We start from the raw sequence: 15431 nt of genomic DNA, 5'->3' as shown, positions 1-15431 counted from the left end.
GTGGGGGGGGGGGGGGCGTCTCCGGGCGGTCTTACTTTGTGTTGCGCGGCTCGGGGGGCACGTTCCCCTGCAGCTTCTTCACCAGCATCTCGCTGCTGCGCCGCAGCACGTCTCTCAGCTTCCCCAGCGAGCCGCTGCGCCGCAGGCTGCCGCTGCCATCCTGCACAGACACACAACCCCGCCGTTACCGAGCCCGCAGAGCGCTGGAGCAGCTGGTTACGCACACGGCGGCCGGGCACAACCGCGGGGTCATATCCGGCCTACTGTGCAACAGAGACAAGTTCTGTCTGGTTCTCCAGAGATTACAGCCTGTCCAAATGAGCTGAACCTGGATGTCACCCCTCCTGCAGCATTCTAGCCCTACACCAGTTTTGCTCTGAAACACGGCCCTCCCAAGCAGCAGAAAAATGGTGCCTTTTAATTTGTTTTTATCATTAAAATGTTGATGTTGTTATCCTTCTTGACCCTTCTTACCACTTATCCACTCATCCCTAAGTACAAAACCAGAAAACAGACCTAATCAGCTGCACATCTGACTGTGAGTGTACATTCGCTGGGATCAGCTCTTGTCCTAATCCACCTCACTCACTCCTCATAGCAAATACCAAAATCAGCTCAGCTTTTTTACATTCCAATGTGCCTTCAATTTCCTGAGCCTTCCTGCTGAAAACTACTGCTGCACAGATGCCAGGAGGAGTTGATCAAACAAATCAGTCTAGTGACCAGAGTATTTTTCATTGTTGCAGTGAAACAATGACATTAGCGATGTTGATTATCATTGCTGTATTTTACCACAAAGAGGACTGTAACATTGTGACATGAGTCCAACACAGCTTCTGGTGAACTGATTAATAGCACAGCTGATTTTTCCTTTTAAAAGGAAAGTATTGGACACAAGCTAAATACATTTTATAAAGATATATTTTGTAGGAAATATCTTAAGAGCAGAAGACTTATTTTAATGGCCATCTCCAGTTTTTAACCTTTCCAAGGTCTCTGAAAGAGGTACCCGCTGTAGGATGAGATATTAAACTGAGGTCCTGACCAGCTCGTTATGAAAGATCCAATGGCAAAAGACTTCAAAAGACAGCACAGCACCAAATATTCATATTAAAATTAAGAAGAGAAAAATGTCACTGGAATCTCATGCTGGATAAAAGAAGCAATGAAAAGTCACTTGCTGCTCTACAAGAACACTGCAAATAATTTTTGCTCAGGTAAAAGTAGAACCTGTGCATGTATGTTTTACAAACTTTTCTCTAATCAGCCAATGGACAGGCGTTAAAGGTGTTTTTTAAAAGCAATTGTGACCTTCCCAAGACTAGGATCTGTCTTTTCTTTGCTCTCTACAATACCCTTGTGGACAAAAGCATTGCTTAACAGTGAAGAAGAAAATGGAACAATGTTCCCAAGCCCTGTACAAGACGCAGTTCACCACAGAGGCAGTCGGCGTAGGTGTACAGAAACCTTGGTGTTTTTACACAGACTCATCTTGATAATGCAGAGGCAGAACAAAAACCTTTGAACAGACAGTCCTTCAGAATTGAACACTGCAAAGATCACGTGAGCGCTTGCCCTTCAGGTCTCTCTTCGGCTCCTCCCTCTCCAAACCTCTCATCTCGGGTCAGAGCAGCACAGTGGACTAGTGGTCAGCACTACTGCTGCCCAGCTCCAGACCCTGCTGGGGTTGGATTCCCAACACATTGGTTACTATTACTACTGGGCTGGCTTTCAGTCAAAGCAGCTTACTGTACGTCCGCAATCATCTGTGCAGCTGGGAATTTTACTGGAGCGATTCAGGTGTAGTGCCTTGTTCAGGGACACAACAGCAGGGCCTCACCTGGGATTTGACCCCCCAGCCTTCCAGTTATAAGTGCCGAACCTTGACTGCTGCTCCTCACTGGAGCCCTCCTTCAGTGAAGATGGGCTGTTTTCCACGGCGCTCCATGTGAGTTTTCCAGGCACTCTGGTTTCTTTCCACTTCCCAAAGCCATGCAGGTTAAGCGTCATTCGCGCCTCTGAACTATCCCTTTTCCTCTGGGGGCGGGGGTTGGGGCAGGGGTGAGTTTTTTTGTGGGGGTGTCATGTTTCTGAGGGGGGAGTATTCCCAGTTCAATCAGATCAATACATGACACAGGAGAGGTAGCCAGCTTTTAGTCTGCAAGCATCACATTTACTACAAGCTTGACTGAACTAATTAAGGAGACAAGAAGGCAGCTGTTTTCCGGGTCTTAATTAGGTCTTTATTGCAATGTCCTCCAACTCCTCACTGGAGTGACTGGCTGTCTAACCCACTAATGGCTGCCTCTGGTTTGTAACCTTTCTGATGTCCCTGGAAGTGGATCAGATATTAAACTGAGGTCCTGATCAGCTGGTTATTAAAGATGCCATGGCAAAAGATTTCAAAAGAAAACAGAGCACAGCACCAAATATTGAGTCATAAAACAGACAGAATTAAGCAATCATCTGTGATTACTTTTCGCTAATCTGACCACTTCCCTTGAAATAAATCCTCATTTTTTTTGGACAACGAAAAGTGGACCATTGTACTTCAGCCTCAATCAAGCCTCACACAATTTGCCTAATACTTGGTATCATTGTCCTATAGACGCAATTAAATTAAGAAACATTTTCAACTTTATAACCTGATTGTAGACTATAGCAAAGCATTATGACACTCTCACAGTTTTTGAGTTGCAGAACTGTTCACAAAGATCTGTTGTGCCTAGATGGACTTATATATATTTCACATAGTAATAACCACAAGCACAGCAATTTAATTTTTTTTTCTTCAAGCGGTATTATATGCTTCTACTTCAAATTGTTACACTAACTTACATGTTACATGTTATTTTGCACTAAAAGACATTCACTTAGTTAAAAGGCATTTAAACACACAATGCACACTCTTAGAAAATCATGTGGCTCTCAAAAGACATGACGAAGCCAACATCACAGCAAAGTGCTGTTTTTAACATCCGAGCATTAAAGGACCGAACCTGGCAATGGTGAGCTTTCTGAGCAGGGAGCTGCATCAGCAGGCGTAAGCTGCAAAGGAACAGGTAAAGGTTTATTCCACGTTGAAAGGAAAACAAAAGAGACACAAACCTTTCGGCTGTGGAGCCTTCTACAGATGTAGCATCACTTTCAGCATGGAATACATCTTTACCTGTTCCAGAGGTGAGCTTTGTCATTACTAAGGATAGGAAGTTCACAGCAGCCATCAGTCAGCTCTGTGAACACTGGCTGCAGGTGAGACCCAGGCTGCAGGGGAGCAGGTCTGCGAGAAGCTCGCTCACTGTTAAAATGCGCGAAAAGAAAAGAATCCTAAACTTTTTAATGCCAATCTACGCCTTACCTTAGGATGTTTACACCTCAAAGGGTTACTGTATTCTACCTTGCCGAATTCTGAAGGAAGGGGGCACGTAACAGCTGACTTACACCTGCAGATCTGTGGTGAGTTTCCATCACTTTCGTGTTTTTTAAAAGGAAGTGTGAGGTGCCAAGACTGTGGTTTCGTTAAAGGTGAAGTTTTGACTTTTTTGTTTAGAAAAATTACCAAAATGAGCACGTGTCATTAATTTTCTTTATTAAAACACAATCGTGTGAACATTCAAATCTTCGACAGTATCAGTATACTGTAAATCGACCCTGTCTGATATAACGAGAGATGTTTCTTAAACACTTCTGCAGTTCCCAGATGTGGCCACTGGAGGCACTCTCAAACAACGTTTTTCTGTCATTATGTGCAAAAGTGCCTATAAACGAGTGTCCCTCTTTATCGATCAATGTATCTCTCAGACCTTATCATGCAGTTTTGGATTTAACATGGATTGCACACGTAGACCGAATATATGTACATACTGTATACAGTACGCAGTAATGTGGCATGTAAGTGCAATATGCAATAGCATACAATTTCTTTAATCCACTGAAATTGAAAATCCAAGACAAAATTCCAAATAGTTTGTCTAGTTGTATCAATGACATTAGTACAACAGAGGCATAGCATTTAAAACAGAAGGGGAAAAAAACGTTAAAATATTGTGACCTTTTAAGACGTTTAGATGTCTTAGTCCTTGTAGAAAATCGCGAGGTTCCTGATAACCCCTTTATTGAAAGGCTGAAGTGTGATTTTTATTGGGAAATCTTCTCTTAATGAGCCCGTGTCTGCTGCCAATTTTACAGATGACGAAGCATTTTTAAGAAAAATACTGCAATGCATTTCAGCAGAGGGCGTAGGAGTGCGGGATGACTGTTCTGTGGGTCTCATTTTTAAAAAACAAACATTTGAATGGCCTTCTTTGTTCTTTAGTTTCAGTCTTCGAATTTCCAAAATGGTCCGTCAAGATATTCATTACAAAATAAAAACCCGTTTCCCTTCTGTACTAAATAAACAGGTTACAGCTGACACAAGAGGAAGTGCCAATTTGTTAACTGATATTTGCATTAATGTAAAGTCCTATTAAAATATACAGTCGTAGAAAATAACACGTGGAGTTTAAAAAATCATGACAGGGAGGAGTGTGTGCGTCTCTGTGCAAATTCAAAGATTTGAGGCCAGAAAGTCTGTACTTATTTTGTTTTAAGTCCAATTCGCAGCCAAAGGCAGAGATATGGCAACAGTTAATATAGCAAACGCTGTGGAAAAGAAAACTTGTGTGATGTGCTTTGCATGGACTGAATATTCAGATTTATTTTCTCCCAGTTCAGAATGTTTACAAGGACATAGCAAAAGAAGCAAGGACAACCAATTCATGAATTTACTTTAATTGGAATTAGTTAATAACATCAACTGCAAATCACCAGATACAGTTTCGAAGAGAAAGAGCATTTTGATGTTTACAAGAATACTATAATAGTGACAGTATTTCATCTCGCAAACAACAACAGAGAAAGAGAGAGGGCAGTCACTTAAGAGCATTATCAATGGGCGAGACCATTAAAAACACTTCTAGCTCCAAAGCTTATGAGCACTCAAAAACACACCCTAGTAGTCTAACAAATCAATATTCTTTTTCATTTGATCCTTTTTCACAACAAAATACTGCCAAGCCTTTCTGCCACATTTAAAGGTGTGGTTCAGAGCAATGACATGGCAACTGAACAGACACAAATAAAATCACTCAAGTTAAATCCGAACAGTGCTTCAGCAGCCTGGAGAGAGCTCGTGGCCTTCAACAATTCCTCCCTGTGACAAATCCGTGGAGGTATGCTCTAGAGATATGTTTCAAATAATAGAATTATTTCTACAACAATCAAACCTACTTTAATCTTGATCCTACAAAGTCTGAACAATACCAGCCCTGCTCCGAAATCCACACAATTTACAGCTGGCATATTCAGGAAGCAGGGAGAAATCTCTCCCATACTTGGAAAAGATGTCCAAGAACATCATGCAGTCAGACTTCAGACAAAACTTGCCTTCTGATTACTGTCGAGTTAGCATGCAAAGATAAAAAGACAGCACAATTTACTGTTGACAGGCTGTCCGAGATTAATCCTGTGATATTTTTCACTTTTGAGCAATAAGTAGTTATAAATTGTCCTAGTCAAAAAGTCCTACTGGATCTTTTAATTTTTCCAGTATAATATTGAAAATAATTCTAAGATCCTAGAGGGTTCTTTAACTTTTTAGTGGATATTCTGATCCTGAAATCAATTAGAATTAATCAATGGAACTCAGCAGATTTCCTACTGGAGAGCAATATTGGAGAAAATCCAGCAGGAAACTCAGTGTGAAATATTTCAAAAGCATTGACTTCTGTTAAATTTCTTACTCTCATGTTGTATGCAACATCCAATAGGATTATTTGACTAGGGTTTGGAATGCAGAAAATTTAACTATTAAATCATTCCCCCCTAACAAGGAAGGGCCAAGGGCACAAACCAATAACATGAAATTTAAACACTCAGATTGAAAATAAAAAGTTGGGATCGGTCTGAAATTCTGCTTTCGGCACGCGGCACCAAAGCAAAGGCACTAAAAAGAAAAGGCGTTTCTTGAATGTTACAGAGCCGATGCACAGAAACCCTCTACGAATGTGAAGGTAATGGCAGTTATCATGGTGCCTGTTTGAGGTGTTGAAGTCACTGCTCTGAACCATCAGAGATCTACTTTAACAACTCACTCTCTCTTTAGTTAGAATTCATTCTCACCTCCACAGAAAACACAGGCCGACTACAGTCACGGTGGAACTACACAACAGGGGAATGTGAAGAACACAGACCAGCGAGATGTGCAATAGAAAGCAGCAAAATGTCCACTGCACGAGAGAACAGAGCCGGTACAGGGGTAGCTCACTGAGCAATCTGGAGTGAAACTGGATCAGCCATCTGGTTCCGACCCAGAAAGGCTTAACACACAAGTTCATTCTGAACATCAGCTCCGAGTATAAAAAAAATAATTAAACTTCACAAAAGGAAAGCAATCTCGACAAGAATGTCATCCCCGTCAGGAGAACATCTTCTACAAAGAGTCAAAAGATGCAGCACTGATGTGACTATATTGTGGCCAACAGAGTGTTATTTATTCAAAAGCAATAAGGTGAAACAGCTCAATAAATAATTTCCATTCCGCTACGCAGAACTGCATCAGTCAGAATAGCTGGAACTTAGCTGCACAAAATTTGTTGCCTCTTGTAAAAGCTTGCTAGTTATTGTGCATCAAGAAAAAGTAAGAGCAGTGAAAAGAAATGCCGTGACCATTATTCAGAAGTGTATACAGATATTAAGTCCATAAATATAACACGCCAATGACTAATATTCAAAGAATACTACATTCAGATCATTTAACATGAAAAACAATGACCCATAATAATAAATACACATTACTATATTAGATGTAAAGTGCCCAGAGACGACAGATATGAAGTGAGAACTGTAAATGTTCTGCTCCTTTGAACAATCGATGTTTGCCAGCCCATTAACAAACAGTGTCAGTGTCCGAGATATCTGGAACGTGATATTTCTATTCTAATTTGAAAGCTTGTCACCTGTCATAATACACTTACACAGACTAAGATTCTGAGAGACATTCTTCCTTTCTCCTGATTCATAGGCATCTATATTTAAAACAGGAAAAATGTCTGGCAACATATCCCCCCCCCACCACACAGGTCCGGGCAAGTAGCCAACGGAAATGTGGTTGTGTCTCCCTCTGCTGGCGGAGAGTGAAGTGGACTACATTTTGGAAATCCACAAACCCTTTGTGAAAGAATTCCGAGAATGTTCAGTAAGAAAGTCTAAATGTTTAGTTCCACGATATAAGCTGACACTCTTTCTAGTCAGGCTCCTTACCTTTTTACACAGATGCAAGGTAGTTAAGACTGAAAGTGCGAGTTCTGCTTAGTACAGTGGTCTTCTGAGCTTGACGGACCTTTCTTTTTCATTTAAGGTTTGCAGGGCATCTGTTATTGGAATAGTGTATGGCAGAAGAGCTGAAGGATTAAAGCTATAAAACCTCAAGGAACGTATTCTTGATCAGTCTTGATCATGGCGATCAATGAACACCCTCAATGAGCTCCTTGTACAAGCCAAGCCTGTCAGCGAATTCTGTTTATTACTGCGGTTTTTTAAAATAGAAAGAAAACAGGTTTTGTCTTTATTTCCGGCCCTGTAGGAGGTCACGCTAACACTGCCTGAAATATCAAGAGATCTTTTTATTCTGGAGTTTTGTTAAATTCCTTATAATGGAAAAAAAAGACCAATAACAATGATGAACATAAAAAGATACTAGAAAAATGATATTGTACATAATACATAAAAATGAGGAATAACAAATGGATACAAAGCACATGAATGTACTGTCCAAACTGCTCCATCCACAGTATGTCTTCCCTCATTAAAGGCCAACATATCTGAAGAACGAGTGCACTTGGGACCTCAAACAAATTGTGTGCAATCTTCTGGACTGTGACAAGCAGCCATTACCCAGGCAGGTCAGTGGCCCTTCCTTGCCATTACACTCATGCTGTGGGAATTTTAAATTTTAAATTCCCACCCTCTACTTTTTTTACAAGGAACAAAAGAAAACATGGTAAATGAGAATGAATTACATAATGTAATATTAAAGGAAAACATGGGAAGTTATAGGCACCTAGGTTGTTCATTCCTGCTCACTGAAGTATTTTTAATAAAAAAAAACTGCAGCAAAAATCACAATGATTCTTAAATAAAGTCAGTGAATTAAAAAAATACAAACATTGAATTATATTATCTTTCCAGGTTTCGATTGCTACTGGCAAACGGCGTTTTAAGAAAGGAAACACGTTCTTGTTTGCATAACTGCTACCTTCAAAGGTGATCGAATGTATAATTTAGGTTGTAGAAGCTGTACGTAGCTATAATGTTCAAGACAGAAGTAGACTAAATAGGGGAAGACACTAGAGAAGACCGATGAGTTTGTAGATTATAGCAACACAGAACACAGATTACCTCTCAAAATCCTACAGAGCCTTTCATCGCATTTCCAACCACATGTTTCCTGCTTCAAGAACGTGTGTCAGCCTTTTCCAGCTTTGCTCTTACTGGCGTCAAAGCTTTTGATAAATACAACACAGCTCCCTGACAGACAGGGGAACAGAAGGGGGGGGGGGGAGATTGGGGAAGACAGCGAGAGATAAAAAGAGAAGTGTATCCCACTGTGCTCCGTTAAAAGTTTGGAGAAGCAGCGAAGAGCTGTCTTGCAGAGGACGCCGGGAATGGTAGAGGAAGGTTCGTTTGGGAGGAGAAAGCCAGAAGGAACAACAAAGACATCCTTTTGATTTGCTATTTGATTGGCTGGGGGAGAGGGGTGGAGAGAAATCTCGATGGCTTAGGCCTAGTGCAGAGAGAAAGAGACAAGACCACACATGAGATTAGAGCACTGGGTGAGGAATCAGCAGGGACATTTTCTCAGAGGTGACATATGAACAACACTCAATACCTGGGCATCATCTGCCCAGGTCTGAGATTTGGATACTTCAAGCCAAGTTCATGCTCTATGATTGCTGTGGGACAGCAGTATCTTTGCTACGTGGTAAGACAGACACCCACCGCTATCGGTGTCACCCAGGTGAAGCAGGGAATGACCGGAGGCCTATAAATATGTGCCTCGTTTTGAAGATGGGAACAAAGCCTGAGAAATATTGTTCTGTACTGAACATAACTTAGTCACTGATGCAGTCTGGTTCACCTCATTTCTGCCTTCTAAAAAATGATTTTGATGGTATTGCAGTTTAAGAAATTTGCTCTTGGATGCCCGTTTCCCTGCATGATTGTGAAGCTCAAGACTGTAGGATTTCAGTTATTTTTTTATATTATTCTTGTTTATTTTGAGAACATTGAAGGGAAAGGAGTCACAAGAGCATTGACACTTCTTCAGAATGCTCAGCAAAGGCTGAGCTCGCTCAGTGACACATTAAGGTAGTTTACTAGGTTTAGTCACGACAGCATCACGAGAGCTTTTAAACGAGAGAGCTCTGAGTTTTGCTTTTTACAGTCACAAGATACAAACTGATGCAGAACTATCTAAATCTATTACAGCACTAAATGTTGATAGCAATAAATGCTTTGTGAACAAGGACATTGGCTTCACACTTGCTGCAAGTGAGCCAGGCTGATCAACATAGTTGTTTATGGCTGGCCATTTGGGATAAGTATAAGTATCAGCTATACTTTACATATAGCCTAGATGTAATGTGAATCTTTTTAAAAGGTCCTGCAGTATTTTCCTTGTCCCTCTCCCTTCCTTCCTCTCTTTCTCTCTGGTAATTCAAGTATTTGCAAAAACTGAGATACGGACCCAAACGTTTCTGTTTCCTAATCTCTAATGGGAGTATAGAAGCAGGGCCCTAAAAACACTAACAACTGTCCCCACTACACACAGGTGAGCAGCAAATAACAGTTCAGGTTCATGTTAGACATGCCTGGGAACACGTGTCTATCTTACCATGTAGCAGACTGCATTGCAAGGACCGAAAAAACATGGGAACAATGAAATCATCTAATTGTACAAAAGCATTCATTTAATTAAACAGAAGTTAATACTTTTGCAAAAGATATTTTCTTTGCTGCATTGGAAGTAAAACCTAATAAGATGTGAAGAACAAAAGATGATAAAACGTGTTTTATTCTTTTTTTAGGGATCCACAGTGCATGGATGGACACATGTTAAGCAATAATGCATGTGAACTAATAAAAGAGTAATAAGGTAGTAATAAAGAGCCACTCTCCGCCCTTGTTTGTCTCCAGATCTAGTCTCACTCAATTCTTAGCCTTGAGAGCCAGCAGTCTGTCTAACCAGAGTGGTCTCTAGTTCGCACTTTAATTAATTTGACAAACAGGCAAGGATTTAACTGATAGAGGGAGAAAAAGACCGGTATATACCTCTTCAATGGACATAATGTGCTGGGTGAACTTTAAATTCATGTTCGATTAGAGCATAACAATGAGTCAGAAAGCTGCGACACAGCACTGGAACAGCACATCCAGCAGAATTAGATATTCTGCAATGCAGGTGAAGTATCAATGTCCTTATCAGCACATTGATATCATTGTGATAAAACAGCAAACTAGTAACACTTATGTTGATTGTAATTATAGGCCCTTGTTTTTGAGATAAAATTGATTTTGAGTTCTTGCACTGAAATAAACTGGAGTTTCCTGAGACTGAGATGAGTGCTCACACCTTCATGGCGGATATCAACGCGCCTTTCAGCGCAGGAAAGAGTGTGGGAACACAGAAGACCTGACCGGACCAGTGCCTGTGCGCTGCACTGCAGCTCCAGTGTTCCCACAGCCCGTCTGTGTCCTGGCTGTGGGCGGGACAGGGGCAGGGCAGACCGAGCTTCATCAGTCCATGCAGCTATCGTACCAGGCTTAGCGTCCCACCAGTTATGGAATTCTTCACTTATATCCAATTCTTAAAGTCCCCCTGAATCAGATGACGTAAAATTATAATTACAGTAGCGGGAATAAAAATAGAAGACTGTTTAAGAAAAATCACAGAAGCTCTCTTCATATGTACTGCAGTGTAAAACTCAACTGACATTTAAAATCTGGAGATCCATGGAAGGTTTTAGAAAAAAACAACTTGTAAATTTTAAGCCTTTATTATTAAGTCTTCTTGGCGGTGAAGGATTGCATCTTTGTAAAATCCCATGCACCACATTTGCTTCCCAGTGCAGCAAAGAAAATGCAGAAGAAACACATGGACACATTGTTTGTCAGCCCCCGTCTTCCCAATCCTCCCCACCCCAGCACTTCCAGTCCTGTCTGAGGGAGTACAATCCACATGAAGATAAGGAATTGGATTGGCTGATTGGTTGTCATGGCAACAAAAAAAAACTCACCACAGAGGTTAGTTGTACAGGCATGGAAAATGCAAGAAATATGAGCGTGGTAAGAGGATTATAAATGCATGCAGAGCTGTTAAGATAACGTAAAAAGGGGGAGACACATAGAATCCATGCATTTTAAGCACACAAATGGCAAAAGTCAATATGAAAAGATGCAATTTACAAGCTGTAGCTTGCGTCTGCTTTCCCTAAATTCAAGACTATGATGATCATGGAATACTGTTCTATTGGTTGCAGCTGGGTAGCTTCTAGGTCAGAAAGCCAATCAAAGCTCTTGAAATGTCATGCAGAATTATTCCAAAGCTGCAGTGGATATCAATCTCTAATAAAACCTCACTGCATCTCCAGAGGGAGGGGCTAAAAAGAGAGACTTCCATAGAAACGCATATCCTAATCCTACTACAGCGCAGCCTATGCCAGTAAAAAAAACAAGCTTCACAACAGCATTGCGAAAATGGCTCCGGAAATGCCACCTTTGCAGCAAAAAAAAAAGTATTTGATAGGTCTTGAATTCTGCCATTAAAGTGACTGGACTTCAGCAATATTCAGCTTAAAAGAAACAATGAGGTTTAAGACAATGGAAATCTAAAAGCATCGCAGTACACCGCAATGTATAGAACACGAGCCAGTGGAGTTAAATATGAGAATTCTCCCACTGGTGATGGAGCTAAAATTCACCATGCATATAGTGAAACGCCATCAGTATGGTGAAAACAACATCTACAGACTACTGCAAATCCCGTTTCTGACAATAATACATGACGCTTCACCAGGAATGAGCAGCACAGAAGGTTTACACAGGTCTGGAACATTGAGGTTACCTGTGCCCAACTTAGAGGCTCATGGGCACCCAACTCAACACCACTGACCAGCTCTAGTATCAGTGTCCCAACGTGCAAAACAAATTCTTTCACTGCAGAGACAGAGCTCTTAGTTTCACTTCCATAAGTAGAACAGCCTCAGTGCACGATTTGTAACATTGGGGTTCTCTCCCTGAAGAGAGAGTGCCAAAAGACAACGCAACACAGAGAAAGTGATATCAATGATATCTTTGCATCATGTGTAAAGCATTCGTGGAGACAGATTCCATCTTCTTTAATAGTGCCTCTGTACCTATCGCTAAGCAAGATCACTGTCTGCTAGGTAAAGCAGTCTTGAAGAAAATCCTACCTCCACTACTAAAAAAATCCCAGAGTCCATTTTCGTTTCTCAATTAGCTTTTTTCATGCTCTCCCTGCGCAGCACACCCCAATACAACTAAATCTGATCTGGCCACCCTAACCTAGATTGAAAATAGCATCAATAAACACCCAGTGGAATTTAGAAATTCCCCTAATTTTTTCCAAAGTCAGATAATTTTAGATCAAGTATGTGATTTGTTAATTACTTAGTTACTGAAACAATGGTTTGCTCTACACTTTCAGCATTAGTTTAATGAGTAATTTATAACCTGCACAAACCTTACACCCTCATAATGACTTGAAGAATCATGGGATGTTAGCTATAGCTATGTTTCTTGGGGATGAATCAGCAATTCAGAGCCCGATCAGCAACAGTCTTCAGGATGTACATGACCAGTTAACTGCTGCTCACATTGTTTAACATGCTTTTGACACCCAAAAACGCTCTGATTAACACGGTGAAAACAACCCAGTGAAGACACCAGAATGTAAATATCTGAGTACTTAAACCACCATAAAAATAAACATTTTTCACAAACAGACAGCTGCAAGTTTCTTAATATATGAAATAATAGATGAAGCCTAGTACCGAAAGAGAAAATAATTTTAAAATACTGCACAAGGGAGTAGGTGACTTTCAGGTGCATTGCTTTCAGACAGGCTTACAAAACAACAGGCTTGCAAAGTAAATTAAACAGCAACAGACGTGAAGGTTAATGGTGATGTAAGGCATAAATAAAAAATGTCAGGCCTGAACTGTGCAAGCATTACGACCATGAAAATAAAAACCAGCAAGACAGCACATGCTCCATGGAGTTCTGGGAGGATTATATCTGAGTGGTCCATCTTGTAAACAAATCAAAGATTCCTTCTGCAGAGTCTTGTATTGGTGCTCCCATGTGAAGCCAAATCATTATCATTTCTCCTTCTGGGATTCCTTAAGTGCCCCTGCTACAGCATTTTTTCCATGCCAGACGTTTTAAACATGGACATTCAAGCAGAGGGGATTCATTTTATAAAAGCTCTAAACCTGTTTTACAAATACATGTATTTTACAATTGCTTTAAAGATTTTGCTTGAGGACAAAATCAAAGGACAATGCTGACACAGCATTGCCAAAGAGGAGCATGGAAATACAGTTATACTGTAAGTGAAAAATAAGAGGCCAGAACAGACATGATGACAAAATGTTTTAAAAATGGTGTCCTCATTCGTCATGACAGTAGTCATGAAAAAGAACAGTTCATTACATTCAATTACTTAAGATTAAATACTTGGGGCGGTGTGGTGGCTCTGTGGCTAAGGATCTGCGCCTGTGGCTGGAAGGTTGCCGGTTCGTATCCTGCGGCCGGCAGAGGAATCCTACTCCGTTGGACCCCTGAGCAAGGCCCTTAACCCCAACTGCTTCAGGGGTGCCGTATAAATGGCTGACCCTGCGCTCTGACCCCAAGCTTCTCTCCCTGTCTGTGTGTCTCATGGAGAGCAAGAATGGAGAATACAAGAAATTGTACAGTACATGGCCAATAAATCTTAACAGTTTTGACTGTGTTGCTCACTTTTATTTTGAGACTTCTGTTCAGTATCCGTAAGGACATCTGATGGGAAATTCATGTTGATATTAAAAACTAAAAAAAACCCACGTATGACAGAAAACATCATACGTGCTACTCATTATTGTAAAGGCAACCTGTGAAGTTTATTTTCCAAGATGGACAACTGACACAATCCGATAACACATTTCTGGACTATTACATTACAACAAGCAAAAATGAAACAAAAAAAAACAAGGAGTTAAAATGAAAACATTAGCCAGCAGCTACACAAATAATAAATAACAAAAAACAATGTAAATGTATGCCAGGACAATCAGCACTGAATTTGACAAAAATAATCTTTACTGTTGAATTTTAAATGGTCAGTGTTGATTATACGCAAAGGGCAGTGTACAGGTATTGGTAAAGTAATAGATGCTTTTTCTCATGTACATTACAGTTTTAAAATGTGCCTGAATGATAAAGGAGACCTATATACACCTGGCAAAATATACTGTACTGAGCAACAGAAGAAATGTATTGCTTATAAATGCAATAGGTTATTATGACTTGGAGGATCTGAACCTTTTGATAGCAGTTGCACTGGTATTTTATTGAACATTATATGACACAGGTAAGCTCATCACCCTCATTAACAACTGTCTGCAACAGGGCTGATTAACAGGGGATCAGCAAAAGTCACAGGCCAGCATAATAGAGTGTGTGGCCACTACTGGAAGCCATACAATCTGGACACCTGTGTCACCTCCTTTAACCCACCTGGTGGATTCTATCAGATTACTCTTGTACAGCCTGGACAAGCATGCATCTGTTTACTGATCTCCGAGCCCTGGAATCCACACACTGTCCCACAGATATTCCATAGGGCTCTGGTCTGGGGAGCAGGGCATCTGTGACATCACTGCCACATTCCCAGCTCACAGGACAGCTGGTGGTACACCAGCAGCAGGGGGGACGGCGCTGTCATGTCGGGCCCAGCCCCAAACCTCACTAAAGAGGACTTGGCTACCCTGCAGGCGAGCTACATGTAGTGACTTAGTCCAGCCTCCAACGCACTGATGGCACAAGGGTGCTTCCAAAGGTGCAATCAGCCAATCACCTGTGCCCAATCAGCCTTGGCTCTCTTGAGGCGACTTACTGCTCATTCGACAATATCACTCAAGTGTATTACAGTCCGTCATGGACCATCAATTCATCAAAATGACATCAGGATCATTTAATCATTATCCAAAATCCATAAACTTTGTCTAAAATCATACACACCTAAAGTGATACATTTCCTTTGATGCTCAGCGTGTATACACAACATTATCGTTACAATGCGTCCTTAATTTTTTCAATGTCTTCCAATCTCCCCT

General features: G+C 40.9%; 1 protein-coding gene across 7 annotated transcripts in view; it reads right to left on the bottom strand.

The window, feature by feature from the left end:
* Nucleotides 1–15431, bottom strand: part of LOC102690498 (kinesin light chain 1) — a 52357-nt gene that overhangs the window by 5692 nt on the left and 31234 nt on the right. For 5 of the 7 annotated variants that reach the window (XM_006638706.3, XM_015362877.2, XM_069179810.1 and 2 more), the window contains exon 14: nucleotides 36–160. In XM_006638706.3, the coding sequence (XP_006638769.1) occupies nucleotides 36–160 (125 nt within the window). Of the gene's footprint in view, nucleotides 1–35; nucleotides 161–4754; nucleotides 8822–15431 lie in introns of those variants that run through there. The other 2 variants (XM_069179813.1, XM_069179814.1) reach the window with 1 other exon arrangement.

Source organism: Lepisosteus oculatus, chromosome 17, assembly GCF_040954835.1.
Source record: "Lepisosteus oculatus isolate fLepOcu1 chromosome 17, fLepOcu1.hap2, whole genome shotgun sequence".
Taxonomy (NCBI): domain Eukaryota; kingdom Metazoa; phylum Chordata; class Actinopteri; order Semionotiformes; family Lepisosteidae; genus Lepisosteus; species Lepisosteus oculatus.
Note: the sequence above shows the minus strand (reverse complement) of the source record. Positions and strands in the feature narration are given on the sequence as shown.